The sequence below is a fragment of the Heterostelium album genome (genome assembly GCF_000004825.1).
Source record: "Heterostelium album PN500 unplaced genomic scaffold PPL_scaffold2, whole genome shotgun sequence".
NCBI lineage: Eukaryota > Evosea > Eumycetozoa > Acytosteliales > Acytosteliaceae > Heterostelium > Heterostelium album.
The window spans coordinates 1,670,543-1,690,838 of record NW_008805064.1 but is presented as its reverse complement, the minus strand read 5'-3'; the positions used below and the strand labels follow the sequence as shown (position 1 = coordinate 1,690,838).

General features: G+C 34.1%; 4 protein-coding genes across 4 annotated transcripts; all 4 read right to left on the bottom strand.

The window, feature by feature from the left end:
* Positions 1–129: 129 nt before the first annotated feature.
* On the bottom strand, positions 130–2,540 carry PPL_01975 (uncharacterized protein; the record flags this gene model as incomplete). Its single annotated transcript, XM_020572974.1, has 5 exons — positions 130–362; positions 453–478; positions 550–620; positions 866–2,148; positions 2,225–2,540. 5 exons carry the CDS (start codon positions 2,538–2,540, stop codon positions 130–132), a joined length of 1,929 nt encoding a protein of 642 aa, XP_020437091.1.
* A 94-nt stretch (positions 2,541–2,634) lies between these two features.
* On the bottom strand, positions 2,635–3,020 carry PPL_01974 (uncharacterized protein; the record flags this gene model as incomplete). The annotated part of the gene is made up of 3 exons (XM_020572973.1): positions 2,635–2,659; positions 2,723–2,924; positions 3,008–3,020. 3 exons carry the CDS (start codon positions 3,018–3,020, stop codon positions 2,635–2,637), a joined length of 240 nt encoding a protein of 79 aa, XP_020437090.1.
* A 985-nt stretch (positions 3,021–4,005) lies between these two features.
* Positions 4,006–16,314, bottom strand: tipC (uncharacterized protein; the record flags this gene model as incomplete). The annotated part of the gene is made up of 9 exons (XM_020572972.1): positions 4,006–4,091; positions 4,152–4,184; positions 5,360–5,442; positions 5,909–8,843; positions 8,905–9,320; positions 9,555–12,710; positions 13,200–15,610; positions 15,678–16,022; positions 16,099–16,314. The coding sequence occupies 9 exons, from the start codon at positions 16,312–16,314 to the stop codon at positions 4,006–4,008; spliced, it is 9,681 nt and encodes a 3,226-aa protein (XP_020437089.1).
* Positions 16,315–17,062: 748 nt separating this feature from the next.
* On the bottom strand, positions 17,063–20,165 carry PPL_01972 (uncharacterized protein; the record flags this gene model as incomplete). Its single annotated transcript, XM_020572971.1, has 6 exons — positions 17,063–17,111; positions 17,261–17,281; positions 17,413–17,488; positions 17,759–17,898; positions 18,060–18,111; positions 18,377–20,165. The coding sequence occupies 6 exons, from the start codon at positions 20,163–20,165 to the stop codon at positions 17,063–17,065; spliced, it is 2,127 nt and encodes a 708-aa protein (XP_020437088.1).
* Between the last annotated feature and the right edge of the window lie 131 nt (positions 20,166–20,296).

The window sequence follows — 20,296 nt, the reverse complement described above, 5'->3', positions numbered from 1 at the left end:
ATGTGTTGGAGATATAACAAATTTTATTCAATACATTTTATTTTATTTTATTTTATTTTATTTTATTTTATTAAAATTAAAGGGTAAAATGTAGAACAGTTGTATATAAGAAGATCTTGAACCATTTGATCAGAATGAACCAAAACCACCACAACCACAACCACATCCACCACAACCGAATCCAGATGAACCACCACCAAAGACATTGAGATCACCAAAGATAATGTTGGTTGTTCTTCTTCTTCCAAAACCAAAACATTGTTCTTGATTGTTGGAATCACTTGATGATTGACCATTGGATGCATTGATCAAACTGTTGGAAACACTCTCCAATGAATTACCACCAATCATAGAAATAGATTCTATTGTTGTTTTTAAAAGAAAAAGAGAAAAGAAAACAATTTGAATAAGTATTTAATAAACCTAATTTAATATCTAACATTTTTACTTACTGATAAGAGTCATTTTATATTTATTACTTTAATATTGTAAAAGAAAGTTCTATTTTTTGATTTGATAAAATATTCTTTTGATCATCAATATTTATACCCAAAACTTGTGTCTAAAAACAAACATTTGACAAAAAATGATGTTTGATTTGTTTTTCTAAATATATATGGCTTATATAAAAATTGGGGAACAATATCATTTTTTTAATATGTTAACATATCAAAATAGATTGATTACAAAGAATTACCTTTAAATTAGAAAAAGTCATTGTTTCTTTAAATAATTATAAGACGTTAACTTGAAAAAAATGAAATTATACATACAAAGAAATAACTTGTTTAAAAAAAAAAAAAATATTTTTTTCTTTTTGATGTTTATTGTTGTATAGAGTCCTCTAAGAAAATTTTTTATATACTTTAATACAGTATACAATGTATTTGTATAATTGTGATTTGTGGACAATGGCAGCGATGATGGGTGATTGACAATAAACAAGGTAATATTGATTATCAATCATTCGAATCCATATCTTTTCATTTCGAAGTTCGGTGAGTTCAATTAAAGTATTTGGAGGAAAGATTATCGATGGAATCTGAGCTGAAATTCCACGAGAATATAATAATTCATTGCAGATTATTACCAATTCTTGAATTGGACCTCCACCAGTCAAGTCATATTGTTTCTCAGGAGTATCGATGCAATATATCTCTGTGGAGATAATCAACTTTTTCACTGAACTTGGTAAATCCATTTCATGTAGAAATGTCGATGTGAACGGAACAGAGAGTGTTTCAATACCAAATGGAATATCCAATCTATTATTTGTATCAGAACCGGACGTCTTCATAATTAGTTCTAATTCTTTGATTTTCAATCCATCAAGAGTGGTTATTTGGTTTGGACTTAACCTGAGATAATCAAATTGATACAACGATCTATCTTTGAATATACTATCGAAATCAAAATCACATTTCTCCACATCCAAATATCTGATTTTTGGTGGTATTGCATTGATCAATGTGATATCTGCGAATATTTCCAATCTTGAGAGTGAAGTTGGGAGACAACTGAGGTCGATTATAAGATCTGGTGAATATGGTCTGAAACGACTTATTGATAATGTCTTGAGATTTGAAAGTGTTTTGATTTGTGGTAACCATGATGTTGGTGCATATTCAAGTATTCTAAGAGTCTGAGGTAATGCTCCATCTTCGATAGAAGATGAAAAGTATCCAGAGAATTCAAGTTCTTCGAGATGATCAGTAAATGTTCCAACTTTAATATCTTGTTTGAAAGCGGAATCTTTGAATTTGAGAATCTTCAAAGATGATGGTAATACTCCTGGTTCGAGAAGTTGATTGAAAGACTCATTGAAATTCAATTTAACCAATGTGTTTGGAAGAACCCCTGCTTTGATTGGCCGATCAAAATTTCGATCAAACTTGAGTGTTTTCAAATTTGGTGGAAGACATCCAGGTTCTAAATCCTCTTGAAACAAGAGGAATGATAACGATGTAATATTCATTGGTAATGCTGAACATGATTGAACATTCTTTAACTTTGATATATTTAAATCGGATATCAATCGATAGAGATTCTTTATATACTCTTTGTTTTTTTCATTACTAAGTCTTGCAAAACCAATAGCTACTTTATCAATATTTAATGTTCTTAATCTATCGATATCAACTAATTCATCTAAATAAAGTATATTTTATATGTTAGTATCATTGATATTCATTAGCTTTTATTTAACTTTAGATATTTAATTTACCTTTTGATATCAGATAATCATAATATTTGAGTTTAAACTCATCACCAATAGAAACTTTACATTTAGTTTTTATATTGATTTGATCAATGATTATCGATTTATATGAATTTAATTGCATATATTTATCATTAGTGATGTTGACACGATGGGTATTAAATGATAGATATCTTTGTCTATCATTGAACCATCTTTTACATACTAAACTGAAAACTATTCTATCTACATTAGCATTTAAGTAATTAATAATCTTTGATAATAAAAGATGTGATAAATTGACTAATCTATTTGATTGATTACCAATATTACAACCAATCATTTTTTATATGTTAATGATCGACAAAATTCTATCAATGTTTCGTAAAAAATTTTGAAAATTGTAAAAAAAAAGGAATGAATTAGAATAGGTTTATTTAATGTGTAAAATTATTAGGTACACTTTATTAAAAAAAAAAGGTAGTAAAGAATGAAACAATTATTTTTTTTGAAGATCTTGAATACATTTGATTAGAATGCACCAAAACCACCACACCCATATCCACCACAACCGAATCACCAAAGATAATGTTGGTTGTTCTTCTTCTTCCAAAACCAAAACATTGTTCTTGATTGTTGGAATCACTTGATGATTGACCATTGGATGCATTGATCAAACTGTTGGAAACACTCTCCAATGAATTACCACCAACCATTGAAATAGATTCTATTGTTATTTTTAAAAGAAAAAAACATTTTGAATAAGTATTTAATAAACAAATCAAATATCCAACAAACTTTTGTACTTACTGATAAGAGTCATTTTATATTTATTACATTAATGTTGTAAAAAAGTTGAATTTGTGATTTGATACAATATTCAAGTGGATCATCATTATTTATACTCAAATTCAAGTCTATTTGACAACAAAAAAAAATGATCATATGTTCTAATTTTAGCTCTCTAAATTAAATTTTGAAAAAATTGTATATAGTTTTGGCAAAACAAGTGAAACAGACCTGATAAATTTTAATTTAAAAATCCTTATACTAGCGACGTAAAAGGATTCATTCAATTCATTCAATATAGAGAGGAAGAGATTAAATAAAATTTAAAAATAGAATATATAAATATAATTAAAAACATTTCCTCTTATTTTTAATTATTAATCTTATCATAAAATGACAGATCCAACCGGACATCCAACTGATACAACCACAACAACCACAACAACTAATGGGTCAACAACATCTATTAGTCAACCACCATCACGAACGAACTAACAATGGGCGATCTCGACAACTACAAAAATAATAATGATTCCGCCAATGAAGAACAACGAGCCACAACCCTGTTCCAGAGATCACTCCTACAAATTCCCGTCAAGACCCTTTACCAACCGAAATTTTCCAATCTACATATCTAAGTCCAAATTACCGATCTCCTCTACCATCATTACCGAACCCCTTGGATTGAAAACAATCTGTATATCTTCTTTGTTTTTGTCACACTTCAAAACCAATAGCTACTTTATTAATGTTTAATGATCTGAATCTATCGATATCAATTAATTCATCTTAATAAAATATGTTGTATATTAGTATTAATGATAAATTTACTTTTATTTAATAATTTACCATTTGATAATATATTATCATAATGATTGATATTAAATTTTAGTTCAATTTCAGTTTTTTATTGATTTGATCAATGATTATTGATTTATATGAATTTAAATGTATATGTTTATTATTGTTATTGTAAGTGATATTATTATTAAAAATATTTTGATTTTTTTTTTTCATATTTATCTGATGTATTGGTTAAAGTCACTGGTTGGCAGTTTAAACTTTGGAAGTAATTTAAGATCACCAAATTCATCGACTCCAAATACTAAAAAGAGAGAAATGATCACTAGTGATCATGTCTTTAATTGAACAATCTTTTACAAACTAAAATGAAAACTAATTCTATCTACATTATCATCTAAATAATTAATAATCTTTGATAATAAAAGATATGATAAATTGACTAATTTATTTGATTATATTTTTGAATGTGTTTATGAATAATTTATATTCTAATCCTTTTTAAAAATGTTTTTTAACAAAATCTCTTTTTTAAAATAGAATAAAGGATCCTCTCTTTCGGATTTTCTACCATTTATAACCACCAAACTTTCCTCTTATGTTTCGTTGAGCCCAGTATAATCTTGAATTTGGACAACCTGAAAAAGCTGCAGTGCAATGTCCTTCCATTCCACATGGGATATCATATTGGTCATATTGGTAATTGTGGTACATTTATTTGTTTAGTTGAATTTTAATAAGAATTGTATATTTGATTAGAGATGTTGAATTTTTTGTTTGATAAACCCTCAATTAAATTTGGTTTAAATACTTAAGATTCAATAACAATAATTAAATTGGGAAAAAATATAAGAACAAAACTCTAAAAATAGATCCTCAATTTTTTTTTGAAATGTAAAACTAGCCAAGACACTTATGTCTTTGAAACCAATCAATATCTTAAAAAAATCCAAAAACTAAATAAAAATCCATTTTACTTCCGCTTTCAAATTTTTTCACAACTTTTGTTTGTTAACTATAATGTGTAATCCTTCCCCTAAATATGAAAAATTTTTGCATATTTTTTGTGTGCATTTTGCAAAAAATATGCGTGAAACAAAAAAAGCTTATCAAAAATAAACCCAACCTTTAAAATGAAATAACACAAATCTAAAATTAGATCTTATTTAGTTTTTTAAAAGAAAAACTTTTAGAGTCTTTGAATCTATTAATAAGATTATTTTTGATCAACCATTATCAAAATTCCCCATTTTCAAATTTTCACATCACATTTCTTTGTAAAAATTTTAAAATTAGATTTTTTCCCCATTTGTAAGTTTGCAAAATTCAAAAAAGATTAGCTTCCAATTAAACAAATATAAAGCAGATAAATTAAGATATTTTTGTTTATACAATTTTTATTAAAAACAAGTCTTCAGTTGTATATATGAAGGTCTTGAACAACATTTGATTAGAATGAACCAAAACCACCACAACCACAACCACATCCACCACAACTGAATCCAGATGAACCACCAAAGACATTGAGATCACCAAAGATAATGTTGGTTGTTCTTCTTCTTCTTCAAAAACCAAAACATTGTTTTTGATTGTTGGAGTCACTTGATGATTGACCATTGGATGCATTGATCAAACTGTTGGAAACACTCTCTAAACTAAAAGCAAATAAAATAAATGAAAATAATAAATAATAATATATTAAACATTTGATAGGTCTATTAGATATTTGATAGATGCAAACTACTATAAAGTAAAATTGTTTATTCTTTTTGAAAAGCAGAAGAAAAAATAAAATAAATTTATGTTTTTTAGATTTATTTCTACTCTTGACCAAATCTCTTTGAAAAATTGATAAGATCAGCAACTTTTCTGATGATTCCATTTTTAACTTCATCATTTGGTGTATGAATGGTCCTGGAAACAGCGGGTGATTGTGGATCGTCTGCCAAATGTGTAATGGAAATAGCGTTGTTATGTTTCTGTACGTGTTGAATATCACTGATCTTAACCAACCACATAATTTCATATTCCTGGTTCGATGTTATGTTTGAGAGTAACAACAAATGATGGGTGGACGACGTCAGAATCTGAGAGGAGCTCAACACACAGTGGAAAACGTACCAACTATTCGTTGGTGGCGCACCCATCTTACTGTAGAGCAAATAGGCACCCTGCGATTTGAAGGTACTGTAGTTCTGAAGAGTTCCATCCTTTGGGAAGTAACGTGGAAGTCGACGACGTCGAATCTGCATAATCGATTTGGCAATCGATGTCTCGTTTTTCATGCCCTCCGACGTTCGAGTGGCAAATTCAAAGAGACCGACGGTTGGCTTCACGGCGACACCAATCACACCTTTTCCAACGCCTTTGAGGAATCCCTCGAAACTCTTCTCCTGAGTGACACCCTTGATTGGTTCATCGATGATTCCTGTGATTCCACGAATCAATCCTTCGCCAAGATCACGAATTCCAAACTCAATGCCTTGTTTCAGACCATTGGGTTTCTGACGGCCTGATTCCTCTCGCTCCTTGATATAGGAGTCGTCAAGCGATAGATGAACAAGACCTTTGCTAATGGTACCGGTGATCTTTGATGCCGATTCACATATTCCAAATACACTGTTATTCACCAGACTGGATGTACCCTTTGACAAACCAATGGCGAAATCCTGTGGACTCTTGACCAAACCGAGTGCCGGTTCGTGGAAGAAATCCTTGAATCCAGAACCGAGTGATTCGGCGAGACGAATTGGATTGCCTATAAAATCGAAAGAGCCAAAGATTTTGTGAACTTGTCCCATCAATTGGTAGGAGAAGTGCAGTACCATTTCATCGGTGACCTGTTTGACCGAGAGGAATGGATGTTCCCAAATGAATCCATTGAAATGCATTGGTGCACGATCGACGTTCAAGAATGGCGAGGATGATTTGATACCGAGGAGCAGATCCGAGAGTGAACGAGCACCGAGAACAGCAACCACCTCCTTTGGAAGTTTACAGCTGGTAAACGATAGATTGATTTTCAGCGGATTGATATGCAACAGTTCAAAGTAAATCATATTCTCCAACTTTGTACTTTCCACCTGGAGAATCTCCTCAGAGGTGATTGTCTTGTGCATCGTGAAATGTTGATTTAGCGAATTGAGATTGATGTTGATAAAAGAGAGTGCATTTAGAATCGATGATTCATCGATATTCAAATCAAACTCTTGCACTAAAAATGAGAAATATCTAAAGAATAGAATCTTTGGATATTTAAGTGACCTTGTTGAACTGAATTGGAAGAATGGTTTATATCCACCGCTATTATTATTATTATTAATTTTACCTGTTGTGGATGTAGTTGTGGATGTTTGTTGATTATTATTATTGTTGTTATTGTTATTTGATGAATCATCAAATGGTTTCTTTGTTCTACATAGGAATACAGGGAAATTGGTTTGATATCTTTGATCATCGATTTGAAGATCATCAAGTATGATCTGAAGATATTGATCGTTTTTGTTTTGTTTGAATTCTACATAGAGTTTATCGAATGAACAGTAAATGAATTCCTCTGGTACTTGATTCACTATTGATAGTCCAATGGATACGAGATTAACTTTTACTTCGTACTTGCCATGCTCTTCATTGCCAAGAGAGTTGGTAGATGATGTCGATGAATCCAGTGGTTTCTTTGGAAGATTATGGATGTTTATAGATGATATCGATTTCTGACGTTCTCTAACAACCAATACTCTTGTTGGTCCTTGCGCATTGATTGATACATCCAAGTCGATCTTCTCGGTTTGCATTGTCACAGGATTGTTCCACTTGACAGTAACCGTTGAATTCTCCTCGAGATTATTGAGTCGGTAGTAGTGTTTCTCGTGGCCGGGGAATTCAATGACCAATTTCTTTGGCAGAATGAAATGGTCCCAAGTGTAGGGCGTAGTCGATTGCGAGCCAAGCTTCTCCCAGTTCTCTGTCTTTTTCTGTCGAATCCACAAGGTGAATCGTGAACGATTCTCAATGCAGTAAGGGGGTAACTCGGGATTCTGCTCAGAGATGACAATCATCTTGGTGGTTATCATCTTTGTCGCTTTGACACGAATCGATATCGACAAGAAGAACTTTGGCGCTGCCGATTGCGTTGCCGTTGCGTTTATGTATTTGGCATTGATGTCGGAATCCTTGCAGTTTGGATTCAATTTTGGTTCCAGTTCTGTTCGCAATCGAACGATGATATTGCCTAGTTCATCGGGGTTGAAGAAACCCGACCACATAACATTGTTTGGCTCGCTCTGGTGTGCCATACCGACACGAATCAACTTGTCACGCTTACCCGACGGGAAGTGGAAAGGCAGTGACTGATTCGATAGAATCGTTTGACTGTTATCATAGCATTCGAATTGCTGGTAGAAAATGGTGAATGGCGTTGTATTTACAATGAGATGCTGTGGACAGAATGTAACAACTCTGGTTCGCCAGTAACGAGAGTTCGAAGGTAAGCAAGTGACGGACAATTGGAACAGCCGTTTCTCAGGAATCTTCTTCATGAGCAGCTCCATCTTTTTCTCTTCACTCGTCTTTTCCTCTTTGATGGCAATGGTTGAGCTGCTGTTGGCCGACGAGGAATTCAAAGAGAAAGGCGAAGACCATTCAGAGTTGGCGATACGCAACGAGAATCTGCCACCCACTATATTGGAATCGTTGTAGGCAAACATAAAGGGTTTCGATGGTGATGCCCAGTCAGAGTTGTACCACCTCAGCGAATCCTGTGGAAGAATCTCAACTGATCTCAGAGCGTCGCTCGATGGAATCGGTTGACCTGCAGGATTCACAGTTTGTGCTCCAATATGATGTCTAAACATCAGTGGCAATCCAGTCTGGTTGATCATCCAGAATTCACTGTAAACACTTACAACTCGACCTCCATATGCCTCCATTCTATTATCAAACGATATCAATAGTGGTAACTTATTTTGATCCAATATCTTGATTTTCTCAGTGATATTCAGATGTTCAGGGTTGTTGGCACAAGGTTCAACAACAAATGGTTGAGACCATTGGAAATCTATAGAAATTAATTAGTTTAAGATTAAGATTGTCATATTAATTTAGAAAAATAAACTTACCATAGATTTGAATTTCCATAAAGATATCGTAGGTAGGATCGAATACTGTGACTTCCAATTTTTCACCCATCGGAATAACACCTTCCAAGAATGGAGAACCAATCAACTTTTTGTTCTTTGAGTGATAGAGTCGGAAATTCAAATCACATGCCAAAACATTCTCGATAATCAATGGTGCGAATATCGATATTTCAATTTGATTCTTGTTCTTCTTGGTGTCCTTCTCGATGGAGGTGACAAGCACGAAAGGAAGTCGCGAACTATGCTTGCATATCATTCTCGAGTGAACGGTTTGCGATGTCTTTTCCTTTTGTTTTGCTTTCTCCTTTGACTTTATCATTTGGATCACTGTGATACAATCGACTTGTCCCATTGAGTAGTTGTAGTAACTCGGATTGTATGGTTTGATTCGTAATCTACCCATTGAATATAGAATGGGCAGCGGCATACTGGTGTGGGATTCAACGATCATTTCCATTGGGTCGAGTTCACGGTTGGAACCAACACTGATATTCACCATCATCGGGTTATTCATCTGATTCTTGATGATGAGATTCGAGTGGAGCGAAAGCACCTTGCTACCCTTGCGGTATGAAATGTCGTAGAGTAGCTTGACACTCTTGTACTCGGGCATTGGATGAATGATATACGTTCCGATAGTATCCATCGGTAGATTGTTTATCGGTTTGAAATTACCGTACAACTGGAACGATATCTTTCTCTCAACGTCCAAACCTTTGGAGATTGCCTTGTAGTCGGGTGGCGACAACGGTATCTCTTTGCCAATTGGAATCTCTTGTAGATCCTCTTTATCGAACCAATACCAAACGGTTTGTCCAGTTGAATTCTTAATATAATATGGATATACTTTAGTATCTTTAATAACATTCGAAGCATTTGTTAGAGTTGAGATTGAATTTGATGGTGACCCGGCAGATATCGAAGTTGAAGATAAGGTTGGAGATATTGACAAGTTTGGTGATAAAGTTGAAGTAGGAGAATTTGGTAGTGAAGACGATGAACCAGTTAAACTATTTGTTCTTTTTCTATTGTTATTGTTGTTGGTTGTTGAGGATGATGTTGTTGATGTTGTTGTAGCTGTTGTTGTAGGTTTGTTTATGTTATAATAATCATCTACTAATAGTTGATAAGTTGATAAAGAAGTATCAACAAATCCCTTGGTAACATTGATTTGAAGTGGTAGTTTCGATATGAAATCAAATATCCAACCACCCTGTTGAGAGTTGTTGGCATTGATCATGAATCCCCAAGTCTCAACAAGTGGTTCCCAGACTCCGCTGTTTCCATTGAAGTAAGATGCTTCCGTGTTAGACTCAACAGAGAATGCAATCTGATCTTTCAATGTCCACATAAAACAGTTGTTCTTCATCTTTGATACACTGATCTGAATGAGTGGGATACTCTCATCTTCGGAAACATCGTTGTGTAAAGCGAAAATACCTTTATCCAAACGGAAGGAAATCATTATCTGCCTATCAATATTGTTGTTGTTGTTCGATGTGTTTGAATCGCCAATATAAGAGATAGCTTCGTCTGCCACTTCCGATTGATCCAAACTCGAAACACTGCCACTACCACCACTATTAGATAACTGATTATTATTCGACAACGATAACTTGGATTGAACGATATTATTGGATATTAACATCATCTGTTTGAAATCGAGATACGAGAAATTAACATTGATTTGATCGACCACAATATTACTCTCTTGATTCTTTTGTGTTTGAGTCGTTTGGAAATGGAATTTAAATGGTTCAATTATCTTGACTTGATTAAACTTATTACTATTGTTGTTGTTGTTGTTATTATCATTGAACCTGTTGTTATATTGTTGATTATTATTATTCAATCTGGTTCTATAGATTTGAATGTTTTCAGCTTCGATCAATGTGACTGTTTCCACACCGAGTGCACCTTTGGTCGTGTTTTGTAGGTCTATAGATGCTCGAATGATGAGAGCGTACTCTTTCTCACCTTCGCCACTGGCACTTGCATTCGTGGGAATGGAAATGGTGGCATCACCAATGTGGAGGGAGAGTAGCGACGATCCAGATTCTATGATCTCGTCGATGCCAACGGGCGGAGCACCAAGGATCTTTGTGGTGTAACGACTCCATGCTTCGGTGGCCATGCTAATTAGCCTGGTGATAGAACTCTGCACCTCGAGCCAAGAGTGTGGAACAAACACCATATTCATACTGCCAAGTGACACTTGGAATGCAGACTGTTGAATAGGTGGTGGTTTGATTGTTCCAACGATCACCAATTGCGGTTGGCCGACCATATCGTTTTGTTCCACACCACTACTGCTTTGATCCAAACGATTCGGGTAGAGCAACATCTTGAAATGAGGATGTGTATTCTTATTGAAATCATTCAATATGATTCTGGTTATTTCCACATGGAGCGATGTCTCCATTAATTCATTGATTATCTGCATCTTCATATCGTTGACAATGAACTGTACCATTCTATCGTTATCTGCAGATCCATCTCTTCTCATAAAAGCAATAGAGAATTTACCGAGTTTATAATTTGTTATTCCTTTTTGATAGTATTTCAAATCTTCTTCTTCTTCTTCTTCTTCTTCCTCTACTTCTTTAGGTTGTTGTTCGTTATTATTATTATTATTTTGGATAGTTGAAATAGTTGAAGTTGATGGATCTGCTGCTTCATCCTCCATTATAGGATCACCTCTTATACTTGAAGATACTTCTGAAAGATTGCCATCCAAGAGTTGAATGAGACACTTTGATTCGTATTCACTTATATCCAATTGGAACTGTGAGATATCGAATGTTCGCTCCCAAGGTGGCAACTGGATTTTCTCAGTTCGCAACGACATTGGCGTCGACAAATGAATGTTCAAGTTGACATCCTTCACCATTGTTCCAAAAGTACGACCAGTTGCACTCTTAAGCATTCTCAAATCCAATCCTGACAATAGTTTAATATTATTGGCTTCAATATAAATATTTTCAATAATATATTTGACTTGTTGTTGCTGGTGTTGTTCAGGAATTGGATCTGTATCTGCCAATGTTACAGGAATAGAATCATCTTCTGGAATTATATCAACTCCAGATGATTCATTATCTTGCTGGCTTGTTGGTGATGACGATGTATTACTACTTGTAGTACTATTTTCAAATCGATTGGAAATGACAATACGACCGAGATCTACAATGAAAACTTGATGTGAAAGCGATGATATTGGAATGATAACGTATGGATTATCAATCTCCACTTCATAGAGGAAGGTAGCTCTGGCTTGTGAGATGACAGTTGCCGCTGAACTAATCGAACGTTTCAAATAGTCACGCATCGTATTGACACTGTCAAAGAAATTCTTGATTTCATCGATGAATCTATTGAGAAAAACGAATCGAATACTACTGAGGTTACACTTTAAAAAGTGAATGTTATCACGTGATTCGAATTGGAAGTGAACCAACGAAGTATTGTCAATGTCCAACAGCGATGTTGTCGAAGTTTGCAGCAGCGAAGCAGGCGACATGCTGGTACCGTCAGGAATGAAAAAGTTATCTTCCGACTCTATACCTCTACTGCCGCTTCCAACTCCAGCGGCAGTATTGACTCTTCGCTCTTTTGTTGTGAAGATGGTACGGTAGTTTCTACCCTCCAGTGTCATATCGTGGATCTTTAGCGAACCCAGCTTTCCAACGAGTGTCGATCGATTGATATAGATATCGTTTGTACAGACAAAGTCGTTGATCGATGCTTTCATCAACGGTGAATTCGTCTCTTGTGTCAGTAACACTCTGACAAATGTAACTTTAATATTGACACGCGTATAGACAACCTGTTGGATGGTACTAAACTTGGCGTCGTTCCACGAAGGCAACATGGAATCGCTTGGCTGAATGAGCTTGACATTGTCGACGACAACACGATTGTTTGCAATGCTCTCGGCAACGTGTCGTCGTTGTAGTCGTTGGAGCGTCAGAGTTTGTACACTATTGGAAAACTCGACAACACCGGCAACCGTCTTTTTGTTCAATATCAGATTGAGCTGTGAAAAGTCGATATCCAACTCCTTGTCGATCTTTTGATAGATTGGAGAATCCTGTGAGACCTGTCGCATGTTGAACTTGAGCAGATTCAACGTGCTAGGATTGGCGCTCTCAATGGTATCGAGAGTGACACGCGAATTTGTAAAAGCAAGATAGTTGCCATTTCCCGGTTGCTTCTGGAAGCAGTCTTCCACCCACAAACCCTTGATTCCCAGCGATATATTGGTATCGAAATACCGCTGATTGAAAACTCCGTCTATCATTCTCAGATAGACCAACGCCAGATTCTGAACATGCTGATCATGCTCAATACGCAGATGCAAATTGAATCGGTTCAGAGTGAATCTTGTCTCTAGGAGTACGTATTCGCTTATCTTTTGTTTATCTACTAGTGTCGACATTAACATATCCATATCATCGACTTGTGCACCACCTTCCTTAATCTTTGTTGGTTTTACTGGCGACTTTGACTTTGAAGATCTACTACCGTCCAAGTCAGACTGAGAAACCGATGTAATCATTTGGATGACACCAATGAAATTGACGTATTGCTGCGATGACAAATAGAATTCCAAGAGATCAATGTTTGCATTGAGTTTGATAGATGTCAATATATGATTGGGGATTCGACTTAGTTTCAATTGGAAATTGGCATTGAAAGGATTAGCGATATTCATACGATATTTGGCAACCTGTTCGAGATCTCGCCAATCTTGATTCTGATACGCCAGTAGAACTTGTATATTGGATAATTGGAAATTATATTCATCATAGAAATCTTCATCCCAAGATTGTTGTGTATCATCTTTGTTGTTGTTGTTGTTGTTGTTGTTGTTGTTGTTGTTGTTGTTGTTGATGTTATTTCTTATCTTTGGTTGATGATTAATAGATAGGTAACCTAAATCCAATATTAAAGTATTGGAGTCACTGTTCTCTGTGATGACTTCCGGTACCAAGATGATGGGTGCCTCCAAGTTCATGGCTAGCGATATCTTAGTGCGATCGGATATGGCCAACATCAAGCGATGATGTGTCTGTGTCTTTATATTCTGAATGGTCGATTGTGCCATCTTCCCCAAGTCCTCGAAGGTGTCCTGTGAGGAACTGTTGAACCGGAAGAAATCAATAATGGTACCAACAAACAGTGGGTAATAAACGATGCTAAGTGACTTTGACTGTATTGCAACGCTATAATCCAAAGGACTACCATTTGGAAAACTTTGGAATTGGAGATTGAATATTGATTTACAAGTTGTTGTTAAAGTATTGTTACCGTTGTTATTGTTGTTGCTGCTATTCGATTTGTTTAGACATGGTGAAATTAATTTTGGATATTTGGTGTTTGGTGTGGATTGATCGATCAACTCTAAACTATCCAATTTAATATCGAATGAAAATGAATCCTCTTTTGATCGTAACGATAGATTCAGATTGTCAAACTCCAATATCGCCAAAGATTGTTTCTTTCTCTCAAGACTTAGCGATAGTTTCAAAAGATTGACATCCAACTTTATAATATCATTGTTGTTGATTGTGTTACCACTGCCACTACCATTCTTTCCAGGAGAGTTGGAGTTAGAAGTAGGAGAACCAACACCTTTTGAATCCATCTCATTATAACCAATCGTATCGTAGATCTCATTCCAATCTTCCTTTGACAGTTTTATATCTTCTTGTAATATGGTTGTAACTTTCTTGTCTACTTTCGTCGACGTAGACGTTGAGCTACTGTTTCCACCTGTCCACCAAGATGAAAACCAACCACCTCCACCTCCACCACTTGTTGTTGAAGCAGCAGCTACTGTTTGTTGTGAAGTCTGTTGAACTGCTGTTGTCGATTGTTGTTGTTGCTGTTGTTGTTGTTGTTTCAGTTTGTTTCTATCTTCTTTCTCCATCATTTTATATGATAGATTTCTAAACAGTTGAATGTGTTCGTAGGATAGCTTCCATTCGAGTGCGTCGATTCTCGTCTTCTCTGTTGGGTGTATTGTATTGCGTTTCAATCGTTTGAACAACTTGATATACTCTTTCTTGTCACGCAGGAATTCAAAGAGGTAGTTCCAACTGTTGCGATAGCGTCTCTCGTGTATCTTGCCAACCACCGAGTTGATTGCGAATGTCCACCACTTTCTCGGTTGATCTTTCACCGTTGACGTCGGACGTTGCGATCTAAACTCAATCGATCTCTTAAACATCGAGAAACTCTCCACAATATTTGTTATATCCAGATACTGTTGATCCGATAAACTTATCTTTGTATCATCTAAATCGAGAGTAACCGTTACTCTAGGTTGTTTATCTCCACTTTTACTACTACTACTATTATTGTTGTTTCCTAATGTCCAATTCTTATTAACTATTGCTTTTAAACATGAACTTAACTTTGGTAATATATATTGTTGTTGCTGTTTAGTTTGTTGTTGTTGGTTATTAGGTTGATCAATCATTGACTTTAACTGCTCTGTTAAATCATTGAGATTACTATAGTTTAACTTTGGTGAATTTGAATTCCAATAGATGGAAAGATCACTTAGATTGATGATTTTGTGAATGATCGATGATTCGTTCTTCAAGAACGACGGTCGCCACTGGTCATCTGTCGATTCCGCCACCAACCTATTCATAGTGATACCGACTGCAAATGAACTCTACCAAAAGTAAATAACTATTAGTTTTACACCATTGTATTATGTAATCACTTTAGTATTAACTTACATTCTCTAATTTATCTTCAAATCTAATATGTACAGAATCTATATACAATTGTAGATTATCTACAACAGTTGCTAACAATCTACTACTAAATGAATTACTATTATTATCATTACTATTATTATTATTATTATTATTATCTACATTATTATTACTACTAGTTGATCTATTATTATTATTATTATTATTTGATTCAGAGAATTTCGATCTAATTAACTCTTGAAGTGCTAACTTTTGTTGTTTTTCATCTTGAAATTTCTTTCGATAGTACTGCTCATCAAAGTCATTGCATGGTTCCGCCAATACATAGATACCTTCTAATTTAATGATTGCTGGTTTATTCTTAATCTAGATTTGTAATTATTATGAATATGTTAATAATTAATTAATTATATATTGTTGTTGTAGGTTAACTAACACTTACTTGATTCCAAGGTATATATAATGATAGTTTTCTAACGACAGCTTGTTTAACAACGATACTTGGGAATAGTGTCTGTAGAGCGGTTTGCTTTATCTTGACATCATTGATGACAGCCTCACCAGAGAGTAAACTCAATTTGATATTATCTTTGGTAAGGTCATCTAGATAGTCACCCAAGTATTTACTCAAAAGTGAAGCAGCTAAAGTAGATACCATCTTTATCTAACTATCTAACTTACTATCTAACTAACTAAATAACTAACTATATTCTATCTATACAATTGTATTATTTATCTTATCTTTTCTAACTTAAAAAACTACTTTTAATATTTTATACAAATATATAAATAATTAAATAATAATAATACAATATTAAATAATCAAATAATATAATACTGAATCAGATATAGAAATATATATGTAGTGTTTAATCTATTAATAAAAAATGACAACATTACAATGAGCTGTTTTTAGAAAAATAAAATAAAAAAAAATCGAATTTAATCATGATTTGGATATTTTATTCAAAGATCTCAGACTGGTAATATTAAGTTGAATTAATATTACCTATTGATTGTACTTTAAATCTGTTACAATATTCTATTATAATATAACATTTCAAAATATTTATTTTAGATATTTTCTAAATATATTAGAATATAAATAAAAAGAATATTGAACTGTATGGTGGTAGTGACAATGATTTCAACGTACTCTCTTTATTGCAGAATTAGTGTAGCTGTCTAACTATTAAGCAACAAGCTCGCCGATGTTGTACCTTAATCGATATAGCAACTCGTTGCAACTCCTCCAAGGACATAGCTAATGATTGGTGTCAACATTATCTATATTCACGGTATCAAATATACATGAGCTTGTGTCTTATAGCTGTAACGGAGATGTTGATCGTTAAAATAGCTATCAGGTCACCTTTTGATCATTCATCGTGGTGTCATTATCCAGATTATTGATTACACGTATCAATATGATTGAAACTATCAGATTGGGTATATCTTTAAAAAGATAAAAAAAACTTTTTTAAACCCTTTGCACATGAAACTATTTTTTGAATGAGAGAGAAATTATTGCAAAAAATGTGAAAAAAAAATTTAATTGAAGGTTAGGTCAAAATTTTTTTCTAAAAAAAAAATAATTAACTTACATGTTGTTAGAATGTAAAATTCTATTTGTTAATAAATTTGATGTATTGGAACACGACTGGTCGGAATTGATATCGAACACTGAGTAACCCAAGAAGTAAGATGTTTCTAGCAGCGTTCTTATCCCAGTGGTAGAAGTGACCACAGCAGCGACAGAGTGGCCTTTTCCATTTTTTCTCTTTCTTCTCCTCCATCTTTTGAAGTACTCTTTGATATTGCACTAAAGTGATCTATAAAATTTTATAAATTAGAAAATAAATAAAAATAATAAATAAAATTTTAAATAAAATTAAAGTATACATACAAATAATAGTTGGATGATTCAGAATAGATTGAATGAATTCCAATGCACTCGTACAATTCGTTTCACAAGATTTTGTAACTGGCACCAAGAAATCTTTTTTGAAACATTTGTATCGGTCGAACGATTCTTTGGTGATTGTGGCGTCATGTTGTCGTAACGATATTAAAATAGAAGGCCCTCTCAAGGCCGAGTCTACTGTTTCCTCTGGCTTTGCAAGAAGGTACTTCTTGATGAATGATACGATCTGACCAAAACCATTCAGCTCCATAATGTGTTGACTTATCCTTTCGATATTCAACAGATTCAAACTGCATTGATTCTTCATGTGGTCTCGTACTATTTGGTTGACAATCTGGTTGAACCAGTCTCTATTCAAACTTCCAAGTCTGTTCTTTCCCAAACCATGTTCATCGAGAAATGCCAGATAATCATCTTGATAAGGTTTTCGTAGAAACTTGTAATTCTCATTCTCTATCAAAAAAGATTTTGAAACATACTTGGTGCCAGTTACAAAATCTTGTGAAACGAATTGTACGAGTGCATTGGAATCTATCTGAAAATGTCCGTTTTGATCTCATTTTCAGATAGATGTTGATTATTGGAATATTCATATTTCATATTTTAACAAACAATAAATAAAAAAAATAATAAAAAATTATTAAAAAAAAGTTTTTCACTTAGTTAAATTTTTTTTAAAAAAGAAAAGCACAGAATTTGCACCCACATTTGTGACTCAAAAAAATTTAACATATTTTAATTTTATTGAATGTTCTGCCTGATCAGAAGAAAATGGATTTTATTTTAGATAACACACTTTTTGTCTTATGATCGCTGAATATCTTGAGTAATTCGAGAGATTCTGGATATTCATCTTTAACCTTTGATTGGAATTCGTTGAGTTCATCTTTGGTGGCCTCATGAAGGTTATGCTCCAGAATATAAGCAATTGCTTTGCATTGATCGTATTCAATCAACTTAAGAATACTGTCACTATCGATTCTCCATTCACCATTATTGAATTCACTTCTGTTGATAATCATCCATTCAGCAACCTCCATGTCATCGTTGGCCAGTGCTTGTTCAACTGTGTTTTCCGGACACTCGACATCGGTGTTTTCACAGATCCATTTGATTGCTTCAAAACTTCCAGGTTGGCCAAGCAAGTTAAGGATGAGGTCCGAGGCAGAGAATTCCTCTGTTCTATTCTCACAGATCCATTTGGCTATTCCGAAATCATCAGTATAATCAAGGATCCTAGATGAACATCCTTCAGTGCGATTCTCATGCAGCCATTTCAAGACCGCCAAATGACCGAATCGAGCGGACCTGTCCATAGCATCGGTTGAACATCCTTCACTGCGATTCTCATGTAACCATTTAATTTGTTCCAAATGGCCACCCTCTGCTGCCACATCCATCGCTCTGAAAGTGCATTGTGGTTGTTCAGTACGATTCTCGACAAGCCAATTGAAAACATCCATATTACCTTTACCAATTGAGAAATCGAATGCAACACTTGAACATCCTTCACTTCGATTGGTGTGTAGGTATTTAACGATTTCAAGATTGTTATTGGATGCAGCTGAATCCATTGCTTTGTGAGTTGTCATTGCTGGGGTATTCTCTGTTAACCATTTGACCATTTCTAAATTATTGTTTTCCACCGCTATTTCAATTAAATTTAAGGGGTAAACAAGCTGTTTTGAATCGTAATTCTTTGAAATCCAGATCAACATTTCAAGATTGTTACATCTAACTGCACCTGTAATTGCAACTTGGACAGAGAAATATCTGTTGTAACTTACTTTCTGGTGAAAGAGCTTGAGCATTTCAAATTGTCCAACATTTGCTGCAAAACCATGAAGATTTCCAGAAGTGTTGTCGTACTTTGATCCAGCACCCAATAGAAATTGAACGACATGTATATGCTTGTTGCTGATTGCACCATCGTACATATTGTTTCCTTCTCTGTCTTGAGGTCTGTTTTGAATTAACCATTCAATGATGTCCACTCTTCCGACTTTGGCTGCTTCATCATATACCTTTGGTACTTTTTTGAAATCTCGGTTGTGCTGGTCGAACAACTTGGATAGATATTGAACCATCTCTAAACTCTTGGATTTCGGTGATATGACTAGTGCAGATTCATAACTCCATGGGAACTTGATAGCTGGATCCATCAGAAACTTTACCACTTCCATATGATTGTTTTCAACTGCATTTCTAAAGATCTCTTGAAACGATGAAAACTCATAGTGCTTACTGATATGCTTAGCTATTCTTCTATTGTTGATGTCGAACAACTCCCATAGGTACTTTAGATCTTCCAATCTTCCAATCTTGGCAAGATTAATGAATATCGAATCATATTGAAGAAGTGTCTCGCCATCTGAATTACGAACAAGGAAATCCTTACTCTCCTCAAAGAATCTCTTGAGAAGATCGAAATACTTGTAATTGGTCAATAAACGTGGATTTCTTCGAAAGATTCTCCAACTGAAACTAGAACCTGTTTCAAATTGATTTATCTCTTTAACTTGTCTGAATATATTTTTTTGTAAAACAACATTATTTAGAACCAACAATAATGTTTCTTTGTTCATTTTGTTTTGTAATAGAAACTAAATTTAATCTACACTTGTTCTTTGTCAAAACTTTGACTTAAATGCCCAAATGATGATTTCAAAGTAATAGAATAAAAAAATTTTTTATCAAAATATCAGAAGATTTTTTT